Source organism: Pseudopipra pipra, chromosome 3, assembly GCF_036250125.1.
Source record: "Pseudopipra pipra isolate bDixPip1 chromosome 3, bDixPip1.hap1, whole genome shotgun sequence".
In the NCBI taxonomy this organism is placed as follows: Eukaryota; Metazoa; Chordata; class Aves; order Passeriformes; family Pipridae; genus Pseudopipra; species Pseudopipra pipra.
In genome coordinates, this window is record NC_087551.1 from 62,018,633 (window position 1) to 62,046,425 (window position 27,793).

The window sequence follows — 27,793 nt, forward strand, 5'->3', positions numbered from 1 at the left end:
AAGTTTTTTCAAGACAAAAATGGCTTAGTATCAGAATTATTATTGATTTCCAGTCACTGTAAAGTACACACACATCACAGTAAAGGTTAACTGTCTAAAAGAATGTAGAAGAACAGCGATTTTAAGTAAAAAGAAATCCCAGATTAAAAAGAAATCAAACTAAAGTAAATGCAGTGAACTGCTTTCTTTATGGGTAAGTTTAGAGTGTTTTCTTTATATGACTACTGTAAAAAGGATGTTTTCTTTTTTGCTTTTTAATGCAAATGTGAATACATCAGTATTTAATTTGACCATGAGTAATATATGTATTCCATTTAATGCCGGATATATTTCAGACTTTATGTGTTTTTCTAATGATGATATGAATTTGTAAATCCTTAATGTCCTTAATGCTGCCCATATGTTGTGCTGAAATCCTTGGGAATCTGTAAAAATAAAAATCAAGAAGATAGTTATGGGCTCTGAAAGCTGAAAACCAACCTAAGCCAGTCTAACAGCTAAAGATTTGTCAGCTAGATCCTAATGCTCCTAAACCTTTGGCAAAACAAATGTTGCCTTTGAGAACTTATCTCATTATATCTGGGCATCTTAAATCACTCTACAGAAATAATATAAAATAAAATGCTCTACTTCTAAATACAAGGCATGATCCTGGCATCTGTGCTTCTGCCCCAAGTGCTGTCCTTCTGTGACACAATCAGCATGAGGTTCTCTTAGATTTATGCTTGTGGGCATATGGACAACTGGAAGTCATTTGGAGATGCCAGTTGTCCTCATTATTTTTTTCTTTTGTCCTTATCCACTGTCAGTTGCTAAGGATGGTACTAGTTTTTCTTTGAAGCAGCATGCAGTCAAGATTGCTTCATGTACATTTTTAAATTTCAGAAGCAAAGGACAAGAGAAGCCATTATAAGGACTAGCATGAGTGTATTACGACAGTGATTCTTCAGCATGTGGAAAAGCTCTGTCTCAGGTTTTTACACACACTTACCCAGTATAAAGACTAGTGGGATTGAAGCAATCAGGTGCTCTCATCAATTTATAAATTTTCCATGCCTATTTGAAACCCAAGACTTTTAAAAGCTGCAAGTCATTAGTAGTTTGGAGGCTACCCTGCCCATGGGACTAAGAATTTCTACCAGTCATCCTACCTTTTGTTGATAGCCTTTTGTTAGGTGATGATTGCTTTCTTCATTTCACACCAGCTATTCACGTTGCTGTATTTTTTCCCATCCACTCATAGTAAACTGATGCACCAGCACAGCATTATAATGAATTTCTATTTGGTTAGGCAAAAGTTGGATTGTTGTGAGTAATCGAATTACTCCTCTAGAGACAGGATTTCTGAGTAAAGTGATGAGGTGAAGCGATTACAGCTGTAACCCTTACAAGCATAAAAAGATGTGTTATGCTAATCCTTTGTGAATGGGTTGAATTGAAAGTGAGGGAAATAAAAAAGAATGCTCTTGATAGAAAAAGGGGGTATGAAAGGGCTACTGTATTGTTTATTCCCTTTTCATTCATCCTCTCTTGTTATAGAGAAAAAAAAGGGTAAGTGGTAAACTGGAGAGCTTTACCTTACAAGTCTGACATTCAAATAATTTAATCTTAAGATGCCTTAAATACTGTGTAAAAAATTGAGAGAGTGAGGGGATAGATATAGCAAAAACAAATGTGTGAAAAAGTGCCAGTTAGTGTAGGTTGCTTTTTTTAAGGTTACTAAACCTGGTATGACCTTATCTTACCTTGGTGTAAAAGCAGCAGTGAGGAAGGGGAAAAAAGACACTGTGGAAAGTAAGACATGCCAAACATTACCTTTATCTGAAAACACTTATAGCTCGAGTGCAAGATCCTCGTTATCCCCAGGCTTGTTTATTTTTTGTTTCAGTTTTTTCAGCTGTTAAATAAGAGTCCTCTGTCTCAAGGTAATACCTGAAAAGACTTTTAAAGGTTCAGCTAGAAGGAGAGATGACATGCAAATTACAGTATAGTAATTAACTGAATAGAGCATTATAAATATGTCTTGTTAATTCGATAAGAAGAAACAACCTATTTTTTTTAAGATGATAAAAATGGCCAATAGTATAAGTAGCTTTTGGGTCTTTTCTGTGAGTTGTTTGGAGGTTTTTTTCAGATTTTGAACAAGTTTTATTGTTGCTCTTTTTTCCTTTTCTGTGTACTTTTTGGAGGCAACTAAGCTCCAACCCAGCTGCTCTTCTCACCACCAGAATGGGGAAGAGAATCAGAAGAGGAAGAGTAAGCAAACCTGTGGGATGAGATAAGAATGGTTTAATAAGCGAAGGAAGGATTAATTTATTTTTTAAAAGGTGATGCAAAGGCAGTCACTCACCACCTCCTGCAGACAGTCCCATTCCCAGAGAGTCTCCAAGCTATGGTTACTTTGGAAAAACAAAACTCCCAGTTTTTATTACTAAGCATGACATTATATGTTATGGGAACACCCTTTGGTCAGTTGGGGCCAGCTGTCCTGATCCTCCCCCCCACCGCAACATCCTGCCCATCCCCCATCACCAGCCTATGTGCTATTGGGACAGCATGAAAAATGAGAAAGCCTTGATGGTGTGGAAGCACTGCTCAGCAATAGCTAAAACATCCCTGTGTTATTAACACTGTTCTGCTCGCAAGTTGAAAACACAGCACCCTATCGACTGTAGTGAGGAAGGTTTACTCCATCTTAGCCAGACTCATTCTTACTTTATTATCAGCCAGACAGCATTCCTTAAGAATGTTTAGATTTTATGATCATGCTTTTCAGCATACTGTATTTCCAAGGAGAATGGAGAAAGTTTGGGCAAAATTTCTTTCCCTATGTATGCTCACAGTGATTTGGTGTTCTGAAGTTTCATATTAATGAAATTCTCATTAGCTCTAACTTTGGAAAAAAATACCAATGGGCACAGGGGGATGAGCTGCTTATTTTTCTCTGTCATGTACCTGAAAAACTGGAGTTTAAGAAGGGAGCCTTTGAAGGAAATGTAGGAAAAAATTATAATTTCCAGAGCTACTAATTTACACTTGTATTTCCCCCAAATTTCTTGAGTCTGGCCTCCTTGAAAAGTCTCCATTTACTCTTCTCTTACTGTTTGGCTCACATCCCTCTTTTTAGTGAAAGACTTCTTTTAACCTTAGAAATTATTTTGAAACTATTTATGTTAATTTCATTGTGGCTGGAATAGACCCTTGCGCACAAGGAGCACTGTCTGAAAAGGGAGGGAAACCCAGCTCTGAACCTAACTCACCTTAATCTTAGCTGTAATCTTCCCTCATCCAATATGAAAGACAAGAATGAAATCCAAGCTGAAGTTACTACAGTATTTGATGTGAGAAAGGTCTTTGCAAAACACTGAGCAGGGGTTCCCATCTGCAGTAATATAGGCATGGTGGCAGTGCTATGAGAGAAGGAAAATTGGTTTTAATGAGGGTGTACATACCAGCATAGAAAGCTTATTCTTCTTGGGTTATGGGATGAGGAATACTTCCTTTTTTTAAAATTAAGAAAAAACTTTCAATTCGGCTGTTGCTGTCTCTGGGTTTTCAATCAAGATTTGTAATTAAAGTTTCCTAATGGTACTTTTTATCTTTGCCAAAAGTCAAGATCACTGTAAGATGGTTTAATGTAATGAAACTTGTTTTGAATTCACATTCACTAATTGAACATTATTAAGTCAATGAGCTGAGTGAGAATGAAATTTACTTAGTGTATTGTTACTCAGTAAATGATTTTATGTTTCTTGAAAGAGGCTATAGAAGCATTCAATAAAGAGATAGAAAATTGATATTATGTAAAAATATCTTCTGGTGATTAAACTGATTTAATACCTGCAATGTCTATGAATGTTGATAAAGCATATTTTTTTTAGTGGGTGTAAATACATTCCTGTAAATGACTGAAAATAAGATTTTTCTGTGTGCGATTCTGCTGGAAGCTCAGAGCCAATACATGTAATTGTTGAAAAATATTGCAGTAGGTATTGCTATTTTGTAAAATGATAGTCCTTAAATTGGCATCTTTATTCACTACATTTGATGAAGCAAAACACAGAGACTTGAAATAAGGCTTTTCTTTTAGTAGTTTCTTGTAAGAGTGGTTGAACCACTCCTTATTTGTCCATCCTGGCAGAACCCCACTGATTTCAGCTGAAAGTCTGCTCTCAGATGCGTATGGAGTTGTTTGATTTGCCAGGTCTCAAGAGAGTAACTGAATGTAGAGAATATTTAAAATATTTAAAATATTTGAAGCAAACTGGAACATTTTTTAGTTTAAAAATCTGTTCACGCTAGTTCGCCTTAAAAGAAACATCAAGGGTAAGAGCATGCACTAGTTTGAGGTAGACGTTGTTTGATTGAGGGAGCGAAGGTTAAGGAAGGTTAAATGACAAGGTCTGCATTGATATTTTTCTGTTAAGTGGAAGGTAACACCACTGCTCTCATGTCAGTGATGCTGGTTGGTTGGTTTTTTCTACCTGCACGGTAAGAAATAGAAAGGAATGTATTTTCTCCAACTAAAAGCGAAGACTTAATAGCAGTGACCCAAGGTAATATATATCACAAGGAGGTTGGTCTGTAAATCACTCCGTGCAGATTTGGCAGCACATTTCATTTATGATTCATAATGCTATTTATGATCTTGTTCTGCCTATCTCACAAAAAGGCAGACAATTTATGCAGAGTTACATGGTAGTTTTCTGTAGCGGCAGCACGTGTAGTTGCATCTGGAATTGCCATTGCTAACCAGCCCAGGAGATGACCTTCCTAGTGTGCGCAAAGTAATGTTTGTAACATGTCTGGATCGTGCCTTTGGAAAGAAAGAAAGAAATAGATCACCTCGTTCATTCACAGAGATACACGTTTGGGTTTGCGTCTCTTTTCATTGGCATGTATTGCTCAGATTCATGTAGCTAGGGGACCAGTCCAATTTAAATTGATATTTACAACCAAAAATCATTGATTTCACAAAAATCTTTTATTTTATCACTAAAGAATTTTAAACATTTTCTATATCAACCATTATCCTTTCTCCCTTTCTTCTTCCTTTTTTTTTTTTATATGTTACACTTTCTTTTGCTGTTTCCCTTTTTGCTGGGTTTGTTGGTTTTTTTTTTTCCTTTTTCTGTTTTCCTGTTGTGGTTGTTCTACATATCTTCTTTCCAGACTCTCTTACTTTTTCATCTCTCATTTCCCTTTCCATATCTCTGTATTTTCATTTTCCTGTCAGACCTAGGGCAAGTCCTTTAACCACAAGCTCTCTTCTCTCTCTGCCGCTAAACCGTGCATCACCGTTCTTATATCTCCACACTATTTTATGACACTGTTTCTCGAGCCCCAGGGGGCCCCTGGGCAGTGGGGAGCAAATGAGGAGAGAGGATTTCAGGGGGGAAAGCAATCACATGCTGTAGGTGGTAAGTTTTTTTACCCAATATGTAGCCATGTCAATAGCAGCTTAAAAGGGTGCTTTCTATCCCCCTTCTCAGTTAATGAAACTTCAGCTGATGAAGATATTTTGTGGTAAGGAAGGACTAAGTCATGTAATGTATCTTCTCTGCTGGGTTGAGATGCAGGACCTGAACTGCAGTCTTCATCTTTATAGGCAATCAGTTGCCACTGAGAATCTTAAAGCAAAGCAAGGCATGAACTTTTTCTTAAATACTCAGCTCCAGATGCTTGTAGCTACAGTCAACTTTAAAAAGTGCCTAGGAGCCAGCACTGATTGAATCTTAGAGGGTTGTTTTTGAAATTGCAACAGCCTTAGCAGAAAGCTTCAAAAGTGAATCTAAGTGAAATACTGAAACTGGATGAAATACAAAGTTAAAACTGTATTCCCTGCATTCCAGAGAATATTGTTTCATGCATTTATTTAATTATGAAGACAAGGCAATAATGACTACTTAGAGCAATGAGATGAACAGAGTCTCAGTTGGTGTCCTGATGAATGAAATAGGAATCTTGCAATAATTCATGTTGGAAGGGATCTCTAAAGATTGTCTGATCAAACCCTTGCTCAGAGCAGGTGCAACTTGTTTGAATCTACATTGGAAGTTAAGTTAGGTTGCTCAGGGCCTTGTCAACCTGAGTTTTAAATGCCTCCAAGGATGGAGATACCTCTCTGAACAGCTCTCCCAGTGTTTGACCACCCTCATTGTGATTTTTCTTTTGTTTTTCCCCATTTTATCTGCTTTGGGATTTTCATCATTGCAAATCATGTCTGTTGCCCCTAGTCCTTTTGCTGTGCATCTCCCTGAGCAGAGTCTGGTGATGTCTTCAGCATCCATGACACAGCTGAAGATGGCAACAAGATCAATTCTTTCCTTCCTTGTTTTCTGCAATGCTTCTTTCTATTCCGAGGCAGTACCGTGGTGTTACCATCCCAAACATCAGATGCTGCACTTGTCTTTGTAGGTGAAAACAGAGGGAATTACTTTCCATGAAGAATGTCACATGTAGCTGAGTGTAAATGTATCAAGACTGGTGTAAGATTAGCAGCACAGAATTGAACATTTATTTTTACATCGAGTAAAATCGTTGGGTCTAAAAACTGAAAGACCACTAGGTCTCTTCTCCATTCTCTGTGTATGGTAGCTGTATTTACCCCTAAATGATCAGTGAGATAACAAAGTTGCCCTTTAATACTAGAGATTTTTCTAATGTTTGTATTTATTGCACACTGAAAATAAGTTAGTGATATATGTGACTTTAGATCAAATTTCATTTTTATTTCTTACTTTTCAGCATTTTGTCTAGCTGAAGTGTCCTAGTGATCTAAAAAGGCTTTTATAGATTTCATATGAAGTTTAATGTAGTACCAAGCTGTTTAACATTTGCTTCAGAAATACACTGTTATTCTCCCCTTTCTATTTCTTAAATGCTTGAAGTATGCAAACAGTTTTGTATTTACTTTTGCAGGATTCTGTAAGTAGCAGGCATGATCATATCAGATTGCACTATATTTTCATGTAGTACTTACTAGTCTTATTATTACACCAGAATCAGGCAAGGTAAGGTCTTATCTGGAGATATTGTCATTACGTTGGTTTGCTAATATGTTTCCCATGTGTATGTTTCTTTTCAAACATTATTTAAAATATAACAGTACATCCGATTTATGTGTGTTATTCAAGCCATCTGAAAGTCATCTTCTGTGGTGGTGATTCAGCATGAATCCATCTATCCAAGTTTGAAAGAAAAGTGATAGATCACATTGGCTAGGTCTTAAGGAATAAGAAGCTGAAATGAGCCATTCATTAAAGTCGTATCCACTTAGTCACTGAATAAAGCCATTTTTCCCTTCCTAAAAATGATGAAAGGCCATTTTTGCTCAGTATGGTCAGTAATACCTCCTTATAAATGGGAACTCACAGTGTGGAGTGGCCTGTGTGTTTCAAATTGCAATTCACATTTTGCCAAAGGCACAATGTATATGAGATACATACAGGTGTGTCTTAGCCTGTGTCTGTGAACACTAGAGCGCATTATTTTCATGTCAGTCCTTGTTAATTCAATTTTTTTTCTCATTTTAAAATGCAAATTTGGTTTTGGTCATTGATAGACATAGCTCAGGGTCTCAGTATAGATATTTTTGCCACCTCATCTGCAAGAGTTCTTGGCACTCCATCAGTTTAAGATGATTTTCTCCTCCAAATCAGGCGCATTTTAATCAGATCACAACTGACTGAAAACCCTAAAACCAGATTTAAAGCATAAATACCAGTACAGTAATCTTCTTTGCCAGCAATCCATTACATAAATCATAATACAATATTTGCATGTTATAGTTGGCTTCATTTATTTTTACTTCTATGTGAATTTGAAGCTTTTGTTAGATATATTCTTTTTTCCTTTGATACAGTTGTATTTTCCTAGAGAAGCTAGCTGAGACAGCAGCAGCCCAAGGCATATCCAATACAGAACAGCTAATTTCATCCTCTGGATAAAAATGGCTGCTCTACAACCTTTAAAAAAAAATACAGCTGAGGGGGTAGCAGAGCCACTTTCAAACTGATATCTTTTAGTTCTGCATACTGTACAGCCCTTTACTATTATTCCTGTAGCCCGGCTGTCTTCTGCCAGAGTTGTGCTTTGTGAAATTAAAAACTGGTTCATCTTTACTTTTTATGAACCAGTATGATAACAGATATAAAAAGTTTATGTAACTTTAATCATGGAGACTCTTTATTATACCTGGTTCCCCATCGCAGTCTTGTGTGAGTAGTCCTTGGGTAATGGAAATAACAAAAAGTCTCATATTTCTTTCAGAGAGAGAGAGTAATTAGAGTGTAAAGTTTGAAGGTAAGAAAACTTCAGTATTAAAAGAAAAAAAATGTGAAAAAGTGGAGACAAAGGTTCAAAAAGTGGCAATACCCTTTAACTGTCTTCTTTCTTGCAGGCATGTTTTGTCCTGTAGTCTGCAGGACGGCCATCTCTTCTTAATGCTTAAAAGTTTCTTTGACATATTAATAATGTAGAAATATGTAGAAAGAGAGGCAGTGACACAATATGGAAGGCTTTTAATGTCATTATAAGTCCTGATCTGAACTCAGTAGTCAATGGCAATCAACCCTGAGCTGTGAACATCGATGTGTTTTTCATACAGTTGTCATTGCATTAGCTGCATGTTGTTGCAGTGCCATTATGTTTGTGTTTCTAGATGTCAGATGTGGTAAACAAGCCTATAGACAGGCTTGTGACTTCTTACACAGGGCTTAAGGCTTAGTTAACATATTTGTGTTGGAAATGGGTGGTGTAGCAGAAGATAGCAAAGCTCTTAGCCAGCTAAAGGCTGTTGCCCTCACATTGCACCTGGTAGACTAGCATGGATAAGCACCACCGCTTTGATTTTTCCATGCAAAATCATGTGGCCTAGCTTAAAGTGCACATATAAGACATTTCAGATGTATTTAGATAAGCAGATTTGGGAGCAACTGCGTAATTAGGGTAACAGCTGAGATAGTACTTGCAGCCTGCTGCAATGTGCAGCTGGGTGATGCTCCCCATTGGTTTGGAAGAGGATATTTGCCTTTCCTTCATGCTCCCAGACATCCAGCTGCTTATGACGCCTATTAGTGCTAAAAGGTTCTGGAGAACCTCAAGAATCTTGAGCATGTAACCTTCTGGTAGTGGGTGCTCTTCACATGGCAAGGTTTTAAAGGGGAAAAAAAGTTCTCTACCATGGGCGTTGCACACCAGTGCATCCTGTGTTGTTTCCCAGCCAGCCCCGTGGACTCCTATAGACACTGCATCATGTCATTAAGGTGTTGTATAACTGAAGAAGTTGCAAAAACTTTATCTAGGTGGAAGAATAGAATTCATGTGAAAGAAAGCATCTTTGCTTCTTTCAGAGTATATATATTTACTTTTTCACTCTATTTGAAAATGTATCAAATTTTACAGGAAACAAGATACTGAAGGCTGGCAGTCATGACAGTAATAATCTGGGATACTAGTAACAGATGACTATATATAAACTGTATATATATGTGCTATGTATAAATTTAATCTATGCATGTTTGGAAAAACTGGGACCTAACTCCAAAGGAAGAATTAACCACTTATTTTCTTGAAGGTGGTTCTGTGTATTTTCTCATCTTTTGCCATTCTGAATGGCAAATAATAACTGATGGCTGCTATTGAAGACTAGGTTTAGCACTATATAAACTGTAATTTGTGTGGGTTTGGATTTTTTGAAAGGATAAAGAAAACACTGTTTCTGTTCTTCCTCATTGCCTCTGTCTTTTGATTCCATCCACAATGTTATTAGCACTGCATTTAATATAAATAATTTTTCATCTTGGTAATTTCTCATTTTTGAGCTAGTGTGAATATTGTTTGGGATGAGAGTTTGCAGTTTTCTGATGGAGAAGAGTTAAGTTGTCCTTGCTCCCTTCAATGTATTTACTTAGGTCTGCAATAACTCTGCAACTCCTTCACTACCAGTAAATTCTCACTTGCAATTTTATAGTTGCTTGAATTAGCAGAAGTTATTTACAGAATGTTATTTTCAATAAATATAGCAAAACTGAAATTCAGACATTTGAGAGTAATAGTTTTCCCTATAAACCATGTCATGTGCCTATACAAATGATAATGATCATTATAATATACTTTCTCTGCTAAATTTCTTAAATGCTGCCTGGTGGAAAGGCACATGAAGATGAGGCATTTTGTATATTGTTACCAAACACTGCTTTTGTAGTAATTTTCTTTTCAGATTTAATTATGACCTAGCAAACCATATAGGAGTCATTGTCAAAACCAGGTAATTTTTTAATACAGTGTTTTGCATACTTGTAATTTTATAACTAACATCAGGTGAGGCTTCATTTTTAAAAGCACACTTGTGAAATCAGACGGTTTGTTCAGACTAAAACTTGAAAGTTGTTTGATTTGTAATGTGGCCAAACTAACTTGAAAGTGTTTTTGTTCTCCTAAAAAAAAAACTCAACAAATGATTTAATTAACAAAATGCTGGCTGCTTGGCTGCTTTTATATGTTCTTAGGAAAAAGTGCTACAAAAGGTCTAACGAAAGATCACAGTGACCTTAAGAAATGGTAACAGTCCATCCAACAAGTCGTTGCTAAATGACTTGTTAATCAGGTGCATCAGAGTGTTAGGGGACCATTCTGAACGAATACCTCTTTCCAGAAAATCAAGGAGAATTAGTGGTTTAGATTTCATTGTTTCAGTTTGATACTTTACAACATGCATGTTATATGTTTCTACAATTATTTTTTTTATGTACCCTTTTCAAGGTCTGTTAGTACACATGCAATGAAAAAATATACTTCGAATCTTTAGATCTTTGCTTCCATGTTGACTACTGAAAGAAGCCCATCAAGTGGCTAAAGAAAGTATTATTTTATTTTTTTAAGTGCCTACAAAGTATACGCTCCAGAAGTACATCTTAGTGGCAGATGTAATAGAAATGCATTGACGGCACTAATCTCTTTCAATGTGACTCATGGAAGCAGGGCAGAGTGTTGCTGGAACATCGTCTCCTCAGCATTGTTCCTGCTCTGGCTGTCTTCATCTGCTCATGTCCAAGGTTTCTCAGCTAGTGAGGCAAACAGATTCAGCACTTTCTCCACTTGATACTTCTGAATCTATTAAGGTCAACTTCTTGCTAATTGGTTATAAATTCATGGACATTACTGTTTTCAGAGTAGCTGTTGTGAATTTAAATTGCTTCTAGTGCAACATTCCAAGAGTAAGTCCTCATTAGTTTTCACTTCAGACCCTAATAGCAACAGATGGTTCACTTGATTCTTTTTTCCTTATAGTTTCCTACCAAAGTAGTACCAGTCCATGGACTGATCTGAAAGTCTTGCAGAGTAGTAGAAACAGGACTGAGGGTTCTTTATTACATATGACTTATCAAAACAACATATATCTACACTTCTGAGGGTTTACAATACTAGTCAGGAACTGGTCTTTTATATATAAATGTATATATTATACTGGAATTCCGGGAAATGTTATCATTATTGCATGGCAAGATATGCTGTGCTGGTTTATTTGATTAATTAAAATGTGTACAAATATTTATAAACTGCATGTTTGTCATTTTAAAAAATCCAGTAGCATAAGCTCAGGCTATTTTTCTGTACTGTCTGAAAGCAGGATGTGTAAGCAGGTGGTAAACCTGTTTACTTGGTACCATATTTATGTGCATAGCCACCTGTGGGACTCCCTGTGCTTAACTTCTACAGCTCCTTATACTATCCCAAATCTGAGGGATGAGGTTGACCTGAAGCTGTATTAACTTCATTTTTGCATGTAAGCTATCAGAAGGAACCGCAGGGACCCATGAAACAGTGTCTCTATCCATTTCTGCAGCAGTGACCTTTTATGTAGTGAACAGTTGTATATAACTTTGTTCATACAAAGGCTTAACTTTTAATATCACAAATCTTTGGGGCCTTGAGGGCTCCTTCTGTTAGGCTCAACTGGTAGCATCTATAACACCTCCCCTTTTCTCCAGTGAGGGACATGCATGAGGACAAGTTGGGCATGGTATGTTGCAACACAAAGTAAGGCAGCAGATTTATCTAAACATCACGCCACTACTCTCCTCTTTCAGAATGAAGAGGCTGGTGGTGCCTGGCATCCCGCTTTTCACAAGCAGAGCCTGTTAAACTCTCTTACTTGGGACAGCCATGGACCTGGTTACCATGGTGACAAGGATGAACCTGACACTTCAGAGCACAGCTCAGGGAATCACACTTTCTCTTCATAGTGAAATACAATTTTTTTTTAATAATGTTCCCCCAAAAATCTGTAATTTAGAGTCCTGGAAGCAACAGCTTAGATGGATCCAAATCCCCATTAATATCTGGCATGCCTTCATCTCCCAGAAGCTGTTCTCCAAGACAGAAACTCTTTAGAAGATGTAGGAAAGGGAGAATTGTAGAGATTCCTTTCCCTGTAAATGTATCTTCAGGTTTCAACCTGAGAAAAAAAAATCTTAAAGAGAGAGAATTGGTGTACCAAACCGACTCACGTGAGGATATCTGTAAGACCTCATGAATAATGTATGTAGTTTGCTAGAAAAAGTTGCACATCCCATCTTCTGATCCCTGCAAAAGTACATTCAAATATTTTCATCAAATGGAATCAGCTGAGACTTTTAAATATAATTAAGTTAAAAGTGGTTACAGATCTTCTCTCACTGAACTTGAATTTATTAATTAAATTTCAGACTTCTAAAAATTTCCTTAACTGCACAATGATTATCATTGTAGCAAAGCAGTAAGAAAACAAAACCGACTGAGGCACAACGATCTTTCTGGACAGGTGATTACACAGGGCAGACCAGTCTCAAAGAAAATATTTGTCAGAGAATCTCACTTAGTTTCTCAACGAGCCCTTTTCTCAGGTGGTAGGCTGACATATCTTCAGAGCTGCCTCCAGTTTCATTTGATGATGTTATCCTGATGTTACCTTGTTGAACTCATTCAGATGTCATTCCTAGTTTTAATTAAAACTTTTGAATGCCACATAACAAAAGTGCAGAACTGATTATCTTGAGCAGAGCTATTTTGAATATCAAGCTACGCAGCAATAACACCAGTTTGTGAGAATTCAAAGATCTGCCATAAACAGAAATTAACATTCAAAGAAAATGCAGTGTAATAAAATAGCAGCTTTAATCATGCATAAAACTGAGTTTCTTCTCTTGCCTCACACAAAGGAAACCCAGCATAAAATGCTGTGAATGCTAAGAGAGTCGAATGGTATGGTGAGAAGTTAAGTATAAAAACCTTGTTTGAAACCTCTGATTTAAAGCTGTCTTTTAGAAGGCTGGCTGTTCTTTAAGTGGTACCATGCAAGCAGCTCTGCAAAACCCTACCAGAATTTTCTGCTTGAATAATTGTGTTTGGGTGAACGAGTAGAATATCATTATCTTGATTCCTCCACCATCTCCTGAGGAAGGGATAGGTGAATAGATTTTGTGCTGAGTGTCATAAATTCTCTGACAATTTTGCAAGGCTGTGTGTAAATTTTGAACCACAGAAGGAAGGAGAAGACAGGAAAGCAATATATGCTGTGACTGGATTCTTTATGCAACAGTATACATCAAGAATTAAGTGTAAATACTATGCATATGCTCAATTTTAGAAGTGGGTATTGGATTTTTTGGTGTGATTAATTAAAAATATGTTAAAAAAAATTAGAGGAATCAAGTACATCAGGAAATTGTGAGATGAACTGTACCTCATCAACTGTTTAGAATTTTACTGTCCCTGAGAGAGTTAGCGATGCTAGTCTGATTTAGTACTGTTCACAGTTGAGCTTCATGCAACTGACTGAATATTCTCCTTTAGTATCTATGAAAACAAGTAGAATGACTTCTTACATGGTGACTGTTACTGGCGATGTGCAGAGCCACAATCACTGGGTCAAGTTATTTTATGAACTTTGTGAATGGAACTGTGGAATGTGATTGCTATTACTGTTCATTAGTTCAGAAGAAAGGCAAGTAGAGAAGTTGTTCTCCTCCCAGTCTATCTCATAAATCTACACTTTAGGCAGCCATTTTTGTACAGGGAAAAAAATGTAGCTAACTCTCTGTTTCAGAGCAGAAACTCTTGCAAATTTTATGGAAGATGAGTTTGCACTGGTTGAAACTGCAGGATCATCTCAGATTTATAGGATCAAATTGCGAAAAACAGTAATGTGCAAGACAAAGATATTGTAAAAATTAACACTAAATTTAAGGTCTATTAGAGTAAGGTTGGCCAAAGGAATTAATAGCAAAGAGAGCATGCATTTTTATATGACCATCTTTCTGTAAATTACCTTTGAATACAGTCTGCTGTTCAATATGTAAGAGAGGATTGCAGGACTACATTACTAAAAATGAACATTAGAAATTAGTAAAGCAGATGTCTTTGTAACTTAAATAATTTTAGACCATTTTTGCCTTGTTTAGAAATATACACTGGTTAACTCCAATTATCTAAATAATTCCATTTTTAATTACTGTATCTCTCCAATTTAGAGATGTTGTGTTAGGATGTTGTCATGGACCATGTCAAAGGCTTACAGACAGATGACATCTGTAGTTCTTCCCTTGTCCACTGATGTAGTCACACCATCATAGAAAGCTGCTGGGTTGTTTAGGCAAGATTTGTCCTTGATGAAGCCTTGGTTAGTTGAGTTACTTTGTTTGACAAAACCAGTTCAGCCTACAGAAGAGCCACTTCAGAGAACTAAACCCCCGTAATCTTGTAGAGGGTAGAGAAAGCAAATTCTCAGAGTAAGCAGAAGCTCTCTTGCTGCTGTAGTCCTTCTGCAATCAGCAGCCAGGAGACACTCATTCATACATGTAGGTTTAACACATAGGCACAAGGTTTCTCTGATTTTGTCCTTTGTCTGTGCATGTGTAAGTTCGCACATGCTTATTGCAATACACTTTGAGCTGTCACAATTAAAACACAAGTAATATGAAATACTTTCAAATTTGTAAATTCCATTAAATCATTCTATGTTACATTCAATAGCTTCCTCAAAATAATATACTCCATTGCATGCAATGCCCAAACACATAAAGCATAGATTACAGTGTGATTTATATCTATGATTGCTTTCATATAGTCCCCAAATGTAACATTTAGTCTAGAGAATGCATATATTGTCTGTTGCTGGAAACATGCATATAATAAGCCTGGTTTCATTTAAGTCCAAAGCAATCTTTCAGTTGATATTGGGGAGAGAGGTATTGTTCTGCCAGTAGATTTTAGCATTTTGGGTATAGCAGGCTCATTCACTGGTTATACACTTGCTTAGTCTATAACTATTCAACATAATTTTTCTCAATTAATTTAGAACTCTGTGGTACATTTCTAGTGGGCACAAACTTCATCTCATAAGCAGCCTTAAAGTTCATGGAATTAATTACTGTCTCTTACTTCAAACTCTTTAATGTAAGGAAACTGGAACAAATGGACAAGTAGTTGATATCCTCCTGGCCTTCCACTGTTGTTCTACAAACTTGACAGAGAACTTCATTTTGAAGTTATTGATGATCCAAACCCAGTCATTGCTTACACACTATATAATAAAACACCTGTGCTTAGGTTAACCAAATAAGTAAACTTCCTCAGTAACCTTTTCTTCAGTTTTTCTGAGATGTCTATTGTTCTTTCTCTAAAGTAACTTTTCTGAATGAAATAACATTGTATGTGACCATGCAATAATTTTAAACATGACTATGAGAAGCACCTATATTGAAGCTTGCTCTGTCAAGTTATAAGGGTCCTATCTTTCTTCTGAGAGGTGTGAAACGGGTCTGTTATTCTTTCCCCTCTACTCTCTCATCACTAATACTCCTGTGAAAATACCACTGTCCTGGTCAAGGCTGTACTGCTGGATGTATTTTTGAGCCTTCAAGTTTTAAAGTGTAACTTCAGGTCACATATAATCCCTCTGGTTCATAATTTGAAATCTCTCAAAGACCTGGCCTTAAATTTCCATCCATACAGCTAAATCTCTTGCTCCAGCCTTAGTTATTTTGCAGCTTGAGTAATTCTTACCTTTGCTAGGTCTTACCTTTGCCCAGCTGTGCTCACATTTGCAATTCCAGACAGAGTGACTATCCCACTCCTGCATGCTCCCTCTTTACCCTTCCCAAGTCCTTGCTGTTTCTCGGTACTCCTTACAGCAAACATGACTTTTTTTCCCCATTGGCATATAAAACCATTTATATTTAGCTTTGATTGGTCTTTTGACTCTTCTGATTGGCCTTTTGGCTCTACTGCTTATCAAATGTTGATTTGCATTTCTCACATCCGGCCCAGCTAATATTGGACTGGGAGGTGATTCATTTTAAGCACTGAGAATGTTGAATACCTTCATCTTCCAGTTCCAGCTCAGAAGTCATGCCCCTCATTTTCTCTGTTAGACAGCATCCTATGCATATCTAACATTAATTTTAGCTTGTGTGTATGTGTTGTGTGAATGCAGCTACATATTCACACGCCACTTACCCGATCCTGACTCTTACCCAAGACACCTCAACAAACACATAATACAAACAAAATATATAGAATTGAGTCCACACAGGTTATGTATGCAAGTGTGCATGCAGGCATGTATTTACACAGAGGAGGAAGCATTTAGTATTTCTTAGCAGATAGAGTTCAAGCTGTAGGTGAGAGAGACGATTATAATGATGAAGTCTTATGATGATGATTAAGTTTTATGATTAAAGCACTGCCAGATCTCTTACTGCCTGTCTAGCTCTTGCATGGGTGTCTGGAAGAGAGCACGTTCCTAACTCAGAAGGTTGATCTGAGGGTAAGTTGTAAGTGGCTCAGATACGGCTGAGATGAAAGTTACAGAAACAAGTAATAAAGACTGATTTTAAATGACAGCATAATCCTTCCCTCAAAAGTTAATACAGGTTCCTGTGCATGGAACCTGAACCGAAACAGTCTAAGTAACATGGTTAAAACCAGAAAGTATTAGATAGCAATTTCCCTGGTACTGACTACACTGGCTTTCTGAAAGGGCTATGGAGCAGTTTTTCAGCAGAGCAGTAGTATACTATTTCACCTCATTTTTCATTCTGCTTCTTTTGGTGATCTGTTGAGAAGCATCCTAGTTTCAGAGTAAAGGACATTTTCTGTGTAATGCCATAGACACAGTGATAGCAACAGTTTGTACCTATTCCACATGCAGCTGCTGTGAGTGGAGAGGTTAAGTGGCATCTGCTGCATGCTGGGTGGAGAGTGAGAGAAGGGTCAGAGGGAGAGCAAGCACACATACCATTTCATGCCTGTGAGTAGACAAAAGGCCACAGCCTTAGAAAGTAAGAACTAGAGAACAGGAGAGCCATTTCCTATTCCACAAGTAAACATCTCATGGGATTTTACCCTTGGCTGAAACTGATTTATATTTTTTTATATTTTTATCAAGGTGGAAAAGACTATGTTCCTGATCTTTTGTATACCAGGCTGTTATGCAAAGAGGTGCAGACTGAATGGCTGTGCACTTTCATGTATATTCTGTTTTTTTCTCTGCTGTAACCTGTAGCCTCAGCCCACTCAGCTGTGTTATGGAATGGTTTCAACTCTCGGTAGAACAGCAGTTTGTGGGGGTTTTTTCAGGGTCTATAAACAGAAATAAAACTACTGCTGACTTTAGTCTTGGCTTTGTGGATGACCTTATTTAGAGAATTAAAATTCCCAGTAGCATGCAGATCTCAGACCAGATGCTGCAAGCTGAATTAATACACAAAGGTGGACTGGAACTGGGTGAAGGGGAGAAGTGCTACAGTTTAGGGTGCAGACTGTGGCTTGGAAAAGTGTTTAGTAAACACTGCTTGTATACTTGGTGTTGCAAATGTGTGGCATATATATTGAAATTTATAGTGTGTCTATGTACACATATATAGATGTTTAAACACATGATGCATGTATCTATATTTTAACTACTGTATTAAGACACACATATTTGAAAATTATCACCAACAATTATTTTCTTGTCTCTAGTGCTTATACATTCAAGTAATTTCTTTTATTGATTCATTTAGCAGCAGCAACAGAAGAACCTGAAGTGATTCCAGATCCAGCTAAACAAACAGATCGGGTGGTGAAAATAGCAGGAATAAGTGCTGGAATTCTGGTATTCATCCTACTTCTCCTTGTTGTCATATTGATAGTCAAAAAGAGGTAAGAAAATAGTCTGTGCTGATTGGTCTTTTTTTTCGTCCATATCAAATAATAACTAAATGAGTGTTTTTTACAGGTCTTAAAAAAAAAAAAATGGTTTTAGGACCAGTAGGTCGCATCAGATTTTGGATGAGTTCTTTGTGTTTCCTTTTGGTTTTGCTGTGATTCTTAGGATGTATTTAAAGAGAAGAGTTCTTTATATTTGGGATCCAATAGCTATACGTTTTCTCATACTTTTTTATTTCAAAGTAGTTTTAAGTTGGAGTTGGAGGAATGTAGAGAATATTAAAGTGGGTGGAATTAAAATTCATGGAGCCTATTTTATTTTTTAAAGCAAAGAAAAAATAATAACTTACTGCACTTTTCATGTTTTAATCACATAATGAATATGATTTTCTATATGCGGCTCTAATAAGTTATTTGTATCTGTATGTTACACAACTTGCAAAATAATGTAATTTTATACCTCTATTTATGCTTTTATAAACGTGAGGTTTTTTTCTTAAAAGTCATACTACATCACTGTAAAATTATCTAGTGAGTCCCTAGTGCATGAAATTGTTTAAAAGTGTATTAATTCGAATTTTAATTTTTTCCCAGTGCTTTCTTAGAAAGTAAGCAATATCGCCATCTTCTGGCGTTGTACAGCGCTAACCCTGCATCCCAATCCTACCTGTAGTAACTTATGCGATCCTATTGCTTGGTCAGTGTTTCAAAGTCTAGCCTTCTCAGTAGTTGCAACTCTTTTAACCTGGCATACAAGTCCATAATATGTCCTATAAATCTGTAGTTATGGTACAGAAACTAGTTCCTCTCTCTCTGTGCATTCCCTCTCTGGTGGGTCCTCTTCATGTGGCACAAGCTGATTTCTCTTGGATAGAACAAGCCCTTTGCCTCTCCATGGTGTGTGCGTTGTGTGCCCTTGCTTTTTGCAGAAGTCGTAATTAAAAGTATTTTTGTAAATGTTGCACATATTCCTCTGAAATGCAGCTTGGTATTATTTTTAAAGATTAAGAAAAAGATTAAAATTGTACCTAAGATCATTCTATATGTTATAACTACTGGTTTGCATTAGATTTTTTTAATTTATTGCCTTTTTACAATTATCCCTGGAGATATATAACTTGGAGAAGAAACGTCTGCATTAGAAACATTAGGTATGCTTATAGTGTTCTGTGTTAGTTAGCTACATATGTGATTTTTCCCAAAAGTGCTTTTACTTTTCTCTGTTGTTTACCTCTGTGGTTGAGAGTTAACACATATGCAAAAGGTCCAACTCATCATATGCAAAAAAAACATACAGTCAGCAAGTTTTCTTTATTTACACAACTTCTGAAAAACAAAAACGAAGTTGTTTTTCAGCTTCTAGGAGGCAATCTCTATTTTGCAGTTTTATAGCAAGGTATGTGCTGGGGAGTATCGTCTAGTGCGTGTTACAGTGGTCCCCTTATGTTTAATTGAAAACTCAGTGTGTGTGCATGTGTGTGTAAGAGAGAGAGAGATTGTCTAACACTATGTAGTGTCAGTCACTTCCAGATGGGGATTGACTAGTTTTGCAGGTAACAAACAAACAAAAAAATTCCATGTGTTCTTTTTTCCTATCCTTTTTACCTCTTGCATTCCGAGTCCTTTCACTATTGAATTTTTTTATGAAAATACGTTAATTATGTCCATGAAGTGATATTTTAAAGTTTTCCCCTTTTCCCCCCTTCCCTCCTCTGAACCTGTGAAGGCAGTATCCTCTTAGGAACAATCATCATTCTAAAGCACATAATATTTCTAAACTCCTGTACTATTTTGTATTCAAAATAGGTGAGAAATTAACCTGCTTAATGAATCTTTAATGATTGGCAATTTTTCATCATGATAGTTTAATTGGTTGTCTACTATGTATGTTATAGGTGTGCCATTCTTCTCCCCTTCTTCCCTTAGGGAAAATGGGCACTTTTTTTAATACCAGCTTTAGTCAAGGTCTCTTACAAAAAGCATAGATAAACTTTGTGTTCCTGAGTTAAGTCAGTCCATTTAGTGAATCAGGGCAATTCACATCATGAAGGCAGGAACAGCTGTAAAAACTCTGACACATTCACACAAACAAAAACACACTTCACTTAGCTGTGGTGGGACTGAAAACTGATCCGTCGAATCATCCTCTGTAGTGTACCTATTCAGTGATCCATTATGTAGTATCCCTTTTGATACCTGAATTGACCACAGCTTATTAGATGGAAAAGTCAATAAAACAACGGTTTCCTGCATTTTCATTGGTTTATTAAGTTGTATGCACAGCCAGCGCTATCGCAAACTGATTAAATGCAGCATTACATTTTATTGGAAAATGGAGTACTAAGCAGTTTTGTTCATGAGCTTGAGATGTTTTAGGCTTTGCCTGATCATTTTGTACAAATTGGTTTGAAGTTTTCCTGAATGAAGCTCTTAACAGCTTTTACAGACTTTTACTGGAGTAATCAAACCAGCTAAGAAAAGGGATACTGCATCTTTAACAAGCAATGCCATTTTTATTTTCAAAGTCATTGTTGGACTATTTTCAAATGTCCTTCATTTCCTTCCATTTGTTTACCTTCCATGTTTTTAACGCTTAGCATGACTACATCAGCATTTCCAATTTTAAGATTTTAAAATAGAAAGCATATGTTTGCATTCAGGAAATGTGTGGTATATATGTCAGTATACACATGTCTGTTGTAAACGTGCATTCTTTAAAATGTGTGTACTCATATAGCTACACATAGTACGCATACAAACATATATATATACACCTGTGTACTGATAAAGATGTTAAAATGAATTACATGAAATTGTTTTCTGATTAAATGTATTTATTAATGGAACCTTTATTTTTTCTGACTGAAAAGTAAAAAGCATATCTACTGCACAAGATTTGTACACAGCTGTTCATTTGTCATGACATCTAGGCGGTAATCATTATATTATGCTGAACTGCATGTTGAAATTACACAATCCATTGAATTTTCAAATTTTTGGCAATAAGTGAAATCTCAGCATGTAATTTTCTCAAATGATCTCTCTAAAAAATCATTTTTATATGCTAGTGGTTTTTTGTTGTTTTTTTTTTAATTGCATGGCAAAGTAAGGCTAGTTTGTGCATGAGCAAGTTGAAATGCTAACCAAAGAAACATGAATTTTTCAACTTTTTTTTTTTTTTTAAACGCACATTTCTCTGCTTTATTGAATGTGACAGAGTCATGCTTTTCATTCACCATTGCTTCTCTTTTTCCACTGTCTGTGATTTGCTTGCCAGGAGGAGCTACTATTCTTACTCCTACTATCTGTAAGTAGAATACGGGTGACTTACTATTTTACGTGTTTTAAAGATGCAGTATCCCTTTTTAAAAAATAAAAACAGTCTCTATAATTTTTTTTTTAAGTTTTTTTGATAGTTACCTTTCATTATTCTCAGGCTTGAAAAATTGCTTGTATAATTGTTCCTGTCATTCTTGCTCTGTTTGTTTTTTTTAAAGGGATATTGTATTTCTGACTGTATATTGAGACTATAGCTTTTTTCTACAGTTTTTCCCAATACTATTTTAGTTTATTGTAATCATAATTTAATTTGCATTATGATTCACAGCAACACGTCACACTAAGGAAAAAACTTCCTTTCCAATTTCCTAACCAGAGAACTGTGTTTGTAAATCACAAATTCTACTTTCTCAGCGTGTCAGTTCAGGAGTGATCTTGTGCACCACTTTTCTTATGCGGGTTGTAGGGAGATGCCAAACCTTTGTAAATAGGTCATGATCTGCATCTATCACTTTTGAGGTGATTTGCATACATATTTTAAAGTGTGGATCTTACTTTTGACATTGGTTTGTATAAAGCTGTACTTCATTGAAGCAAAATTGACTTTTTCTATACATATTCACCATATGAGGTTTTGTGAGGACTGCAATGGTTTTGTCTGTGATTGAGCCAAGCAGCTACATGCATTCTTCATTTTAAATAAATGCATAAAGCCGTTGAATTCAGAGGGATTCTAAGAATGCATTCAAGTGCTTTGATGAACTGGTGGTATCCAATAGTGGTGCTCTTCCACAATTTTAAGCAGCTTAATTGACTTCTTTAAACAAACTTTAAAATTATAATGATTTTAAAAAAAGCTAAAGTGGTTTAGCCAGCTGCCATTCTCTGGTTTATTGTGACAAATTATAATTTCCTTGTTAAATAACAATTGCTTCAACTCAAGATAATTATCCACACAGTTTCATCCTATGATGAAACACTTTTCCCCTCCAACCACTGTAGCACCCACCTATGCAGGATCCAACTGGATCCTTTAGCAGATAATGAGAATCATTTACACTTTCTGTCAGCCTCAAGTTCTTTAACCTAATGATTTGCTTAACTGTCATGAAGTACTGATTTCATGTGCCTTTAGCTGAGCGAGGGAAGGACAAAAAAGGAAATGAAAGGCAAAAGAAGTCATCAGACTCCAAGGGCACCAGGAGCTGTTGAACAATAAAACTGTCCTCCCATTTCCCAGCAGTTTTGAGAAGCAGTTGCAGTGCTACAGCACAATAGGCCTTTTTAGGTGTTGAAGCAGAGCATAAGAATTAGAAAGTAGCTACTGTAATAAGCTGCAATAGCCGTTGATTTATTTATCATAGCTAACAGGTTTTGTTACAAAGTGATGCTTCAAAGAAAAGCTTAATATCGCTGAGAGATGAGATGTAATAGTCTTTTTGTTCCATTTCTGAGGTGACATTAGAAAAAGGTGATCTTCAGTGTACAGAGACTATTTGAAAGGCTTTGAAACTTAAAAAACCCAGTTTGAACTAGAAATGCTAGTTTTGAGAAAGCTTTGATAGTATTTTGAAAGAGTTATAAAACTCAAGCAGTTTCAAATTTGGAAGTTCTTATGGTCTTCATTTTTCAACCAGAATATAATTTAAGTCAGCTTCTCTTAAGTTAATAGGAAGGTGCGGAGTAATTGTATAAAATAAAGCATTTTATGGGGGACATCTAACAGATTTTTTATTTTTCACTGAACAACTGATACAGAACCCTTATGTATGCCACAAGAGTTTGATGAAAAAATGATGGGTTTAGAGAACACCTTTGGGATTTTTGTAGTAAGAGTGTTAATGAGTAGAAATTTTCCAACTACTCCATCTGTAAATGGGAAAAAGAAGGGGTGGGGGGGAAGTGTGACAAAATAAGGAGATGAGTCTGATTGGTGGAAGAATCTTTATTGTTTGCAGGAGAGCTTTGTCCATCCATATTCTACATTGTATTCCCTCATCATGAATCAAGACTGTTAACTAAGTAACATTTTCTTAAATAAGCACAAGCATGAAGTACTTCTTGCCCTAGAGAGAAGTGTAGGTCCTCTCTGGTGGATGTTCCCAAGACTTAACAAGTAAATAGATGGTTAGTTTACACCAATATTCTTCATAGAGTCATGGAATGGTTTGGGTTGGAAGGGACCCTAGAGATCATCAAGTTCCAATACCCCTGCCAGGGATACCTTCCACCAGACCAGGTAACTCAGAGCCCCATCCAGCCTGGCCTTGAAAACATTTAGGAAGGTGAAGTCCACAGCCTCTCTGGGCAATGTGTGCCACTGTCTTATCACCCTTATAGTAGAGAATTTCTTCATAATATCTAATCTTCTGATATGTAATAAATACCTAATATAATTCTTGTCTGGTGTTAGAATGTGCATGGAATGTTAAAAGTTGGCAGAGAATAGAGGAAGAGCAAGCAATCCTCTTAAGTCAAGAGAAATGTAAGATAAACACTGTCTAAACAATTAACAGGGTGTTTCATGATATTCTGTGCAGAAGAAACTTAGGAAGCTAAGCTGTGTGTGAAATATGCATTTTCAAGAACTCAGTACCTTATGTGATGATTGTGTCTCTCCCGTGTGGTGTCAGAGTTATCCAAATAAGCAGGTTGGCTATCTATTATATTGCAGTCACAGCTTCAGATGAAAACAGGGAGATTTCAGAATAGTCTAATGTAAGTTACTGGTTCCTGCAGAACCAAGATGCACTTCATGCTAGTCTGCATGCTCTCTTCTACTTGAGATACATGCTTTAAGTGTAGTAGGCTTTAAGTTATAATTAAAATACATTATTTGCTTCCTTTTGACTTCTGGAGACAGTGCAAATCACTTCCAGTTCTTTATCAAAAGGGAAGAATTGAGAGGTATTTCTGAGGTGTGCACTTTAAGGGCATTGGCTGTTAATTTGAGGGGTTTAGTTGTACAGATTAGGTTGCTCTTTAACTGTGATACATTCAGAGTGTAAGATTGTTAATGTCAAAATTGTGATGTCCCCAAACTGCATGAAAAAGTAGAATGATGAGGGTGGTTTTGTTCTTCAAAGAACCAAAGTTCAGTATCAGCAACAAAATGTGCTATCATGTTGTATCTTGTACACTGAATGGGCAGAACAACCTTTAACATAAAAGGTAATAATAATGTATATTGAATAATTATGTTTCTTTTGTTATTTCATTGGTTTTTTTACTAACAAAGTAATTTAGAAGGTTAAATGATTTTTTTTCCCAACAACGCAGGCAATGGGAATGAATTATCCATTTATAAAATCAAAACAGATATTTAAACAGAGATGGTTGATAAAACTGCATGCACAGATGCTTCTTATTTGTCATTTCAGTTAAAATGTAATTATATTCTCTAATTTGTTTATATTAGTGTAATTACTCCACAGGAAAAAAAAAATATTACCAGGGTACAGAAGTAAGCATTTCCATTACAGCATTTGTGTGTGTACAGAAAAGCTATGATCATCACTGTTTCATAGCAGGGTGCACAGTTTATCAACTACATGCTGAAAAAGTTGTACACAAGGAAATCAGCCAAACTTTTGAGTCATTCAGGATTATAGATAATGATTACTGTAGACATCAACGTTCATCAAATATTAAGGTTGTTTGCGTTTTTTTTCTTGGCTGGGCAGCAAACTTGCAAAGAAGCGCAAGGATGCCATGGGAACAACCCGCCAGGAGATGACCCACATGGTGAATGCAATGGATAGGAGTTACGCTGACCAGAGCACTCTGCATGCAGAGGATCCCCTTTCAATCACATTTATGGACTCACATAACTTCAGCCCCAGATGTAAGTAGACAGCGATATCTTCTATGTAGCGTAGGTGAATATAGAAACACAGAAAACTATTCTACTTTATAAGTAAAATGGTTTTAAGCTCCAGGTTTTCCAGGAACACTGGTAAAGCCAAAGGTTAAATAGGGCAGTTCATATGTTATCCTTATTGTTATGTGACCAATTATTTAATTAAATATCTGCAAGTGCTTTCACTATGCAACGATTTTTGTTTTAGGGAAAATATTCTACTTCTAGAATATCTCAGTTAAAATCTGAAACTGAGTTTTTCCTCATGAAGGTATTTAATGACAACATGTTAAATATTACTGTGTAAACCATGTATAGAATAATAATATGAGGTCCAAATTAATTTCTATTGGTTTTTTGGCAGTAAGAACATTATAACAGAAGGAAACATTGACAATTTTCATTGTTGTTTGTGAAGTTTACAAACAAGCTTGTTAATATATCTGCAAATTTTTTCTATATTTGTATTCATTTTTTGTAGACTTGCCAGCTGTCTGGCAGTTTGGGTGTCTGCTAAGTGTCTGGGTTATGGCTACCACTGTCCAGCACTCTTGCCTCCCAGCATCTACACTATGCCTTTCACAAAAGCGAGATCCTCCACTGGCAGACTCTGAATATATCAAAATAGTGTATAAGTTTCCAAGGGGACGGAATTTTGTCAGGGAGCTGGTGGGAACCTGACCTCCTCACAGCTCCATGGACTTGTGGCTTGGCTTTAAACAGATCTGAGCAGCCTGAGCTGCTTCTGAATTGGAATCTTTTGGAAATGGCACTGCATCTCTTTTCTCTTGCCTCCCATACTGCTTACCATGCATGAACAAAATACATCCCTTAAGACTCTTAAGTTCTTTCCTGGTTGTTGTAAGGGAAATGGATTTTGGAGGAGGGTTTATTGCTGGATTTATTGAAGCTTACCAAACTGCAAAGTGCTAACATTTTAAGTGTCCCATAACCAATTATAAATGAGAGTTTAGTATCAGCCTGGTAGTCTTTCTACACAGTTTTGGCTGGAACAGTTTGAAAAATCTCCAAAGTTTGATGTCTTATTGGCACTGAAATTTGTGGAGGCAGGAAGAGCAGAGACAGTTTGATATGGGCTTTGATGGTGGATCCCAGGCAAAGAATTCATCAGGAATTTACATGGCTATTGGTGAGCTGGGACTGCCAGGCACTCAGGCAGCCTTCCAGATGGAGTGATGCAATGCCAAGAGCCCATGAGCTCCAGCCACCACAGCCGTCCTGGTTGGTTGGCAAAGAAGTTGGGCATTGCTGGTTTCTAGCATCCTAGGTATGTGATTTTTTTCTGTGTTGGAGGATTCATTTCTCCTGACCATTGTCTGTGCTGAGATGAGTCTTCCAAGCTTTCAGGGTTTCCTGCTATGTGACAAACATTTAGGCAGATTGCTTGAGAACTGGAGCTTAATTTTGTCACAGAGAAGTTGATATTCTAATTTTGTTCCAAGTTGGAACGAAACCAAATCCTGGATTCCACCATTTCTGTCCAAAACAGCACATTTGTCTAGTGCATGGTTCTAGTTGTGATAATGAAATTCTATGAATTTTATTCAGACATCTGTATCGGTGTATCTGTGATTTTCCTATACTCATTAAGAGCAGTATCTTTGGTATTGCACATTAAAAAAACTATTAACTGTAAAAATGTATGAATTTTTTTTTAATTACCTGGAAGATTTTATAGAAATGCCATTTTATTTTGAGATGAGCTATTGAAATATTATATGAGAGAATGGGTTTAAAAGGAAAGAAGCAGTTCTATGAAAGTGAACCTTTATTGTGAAGTGAAAGAACAATAGTGAAGGAGGAGCCCTTTCAAAAACTAAATTGCATGTAATGTCTTCTTTATTTCATTTCACTAAGAATCTCTTTGCCCTTATTATTACATTTCTGAAGTCCAAAATCACTGCCTTTCATTCCTCTTTTATTCAGGATGCTTTCTGGAACTGCATATTCATTTTGTTTTTCTCTTGTAATAAAATTAATGGGGTTTAGTTGTCAGTTGCTTATACTCTGAAGTATATTGTTTTTACTCTTAAAAATACACAAATTGAGGGTAATGTGTTTCTTCATGGGCTTTGTTTTTCTACAGTGCCCAATGATCCACTTGTGCCGACAGCTGTGTTAGGTGAGGACCCCAGTCCTTCATTATCCATTCCTGCATGAGTTTTGTCTCCTTGCATGGTTGAACGTTGAAACAGCTTGTTTTATGTAAAACTATCCTGTTTTCAGAAAATAACTACACTCAGTTCATCAATTCAGAATTAAACTGGCAACAATTTTAGAATGAAAATTATTTTATATTCTCATTAAGATTTTATTCTTAGTCACTGCTAACTGAAGAGTAAATGAGGAAATAGGTAAATGGAAAATACTAAAATTTTTTTTCCCAGTTTCAGCTTTGAAACTGAGTTCCGATAAACTGACATGTGAAACTAGAGCTCTATT

General features: G+C 36.4%; 1 protein-coding gene across 21 annotated transcripts in view; it reads left to right on the forward strand.

The window, feature by feature from the left end:
- The window catches only part of PTPRK (protein tyrosine phosphatase receptor type K), a 397,365-nt gene that overhangs the window by 341,701 nt on the left and 27,871 nt on the right, over nt 1-27,793 (forward strand). For 3 of the 21 annotated variants that reach the window (XM_064649552.1, XM_064649536.1, XM_064649549.1), the window contains 5 exons: nt 18,048-18,186; nt 19,302-19,343; nt 21,470-21,499; nt 25,155-25,315; nt 27,438-27,485. In XM_064649552.1, coding sequence (XP_064505622.1) covers nt 18,048-18,186; nt 19,302-19,343; nt 21,470-21,499; nt 25,155-25,315; nt 27,438-27,485 — 420 coding nt within the window. The remainder of the gene's footprint in view (nt 1-18,047; nt 18,187-19,301; nt 19,344-21,469; nt 21,500-25,154; nt 25,316-27,437; nt 27,486-27,793) is intronic. The other 18 variants (XM_064649533.1, XM_064649537.1, XM_064649535.1 and 15 more) reach the window with 11 other exon arrangements.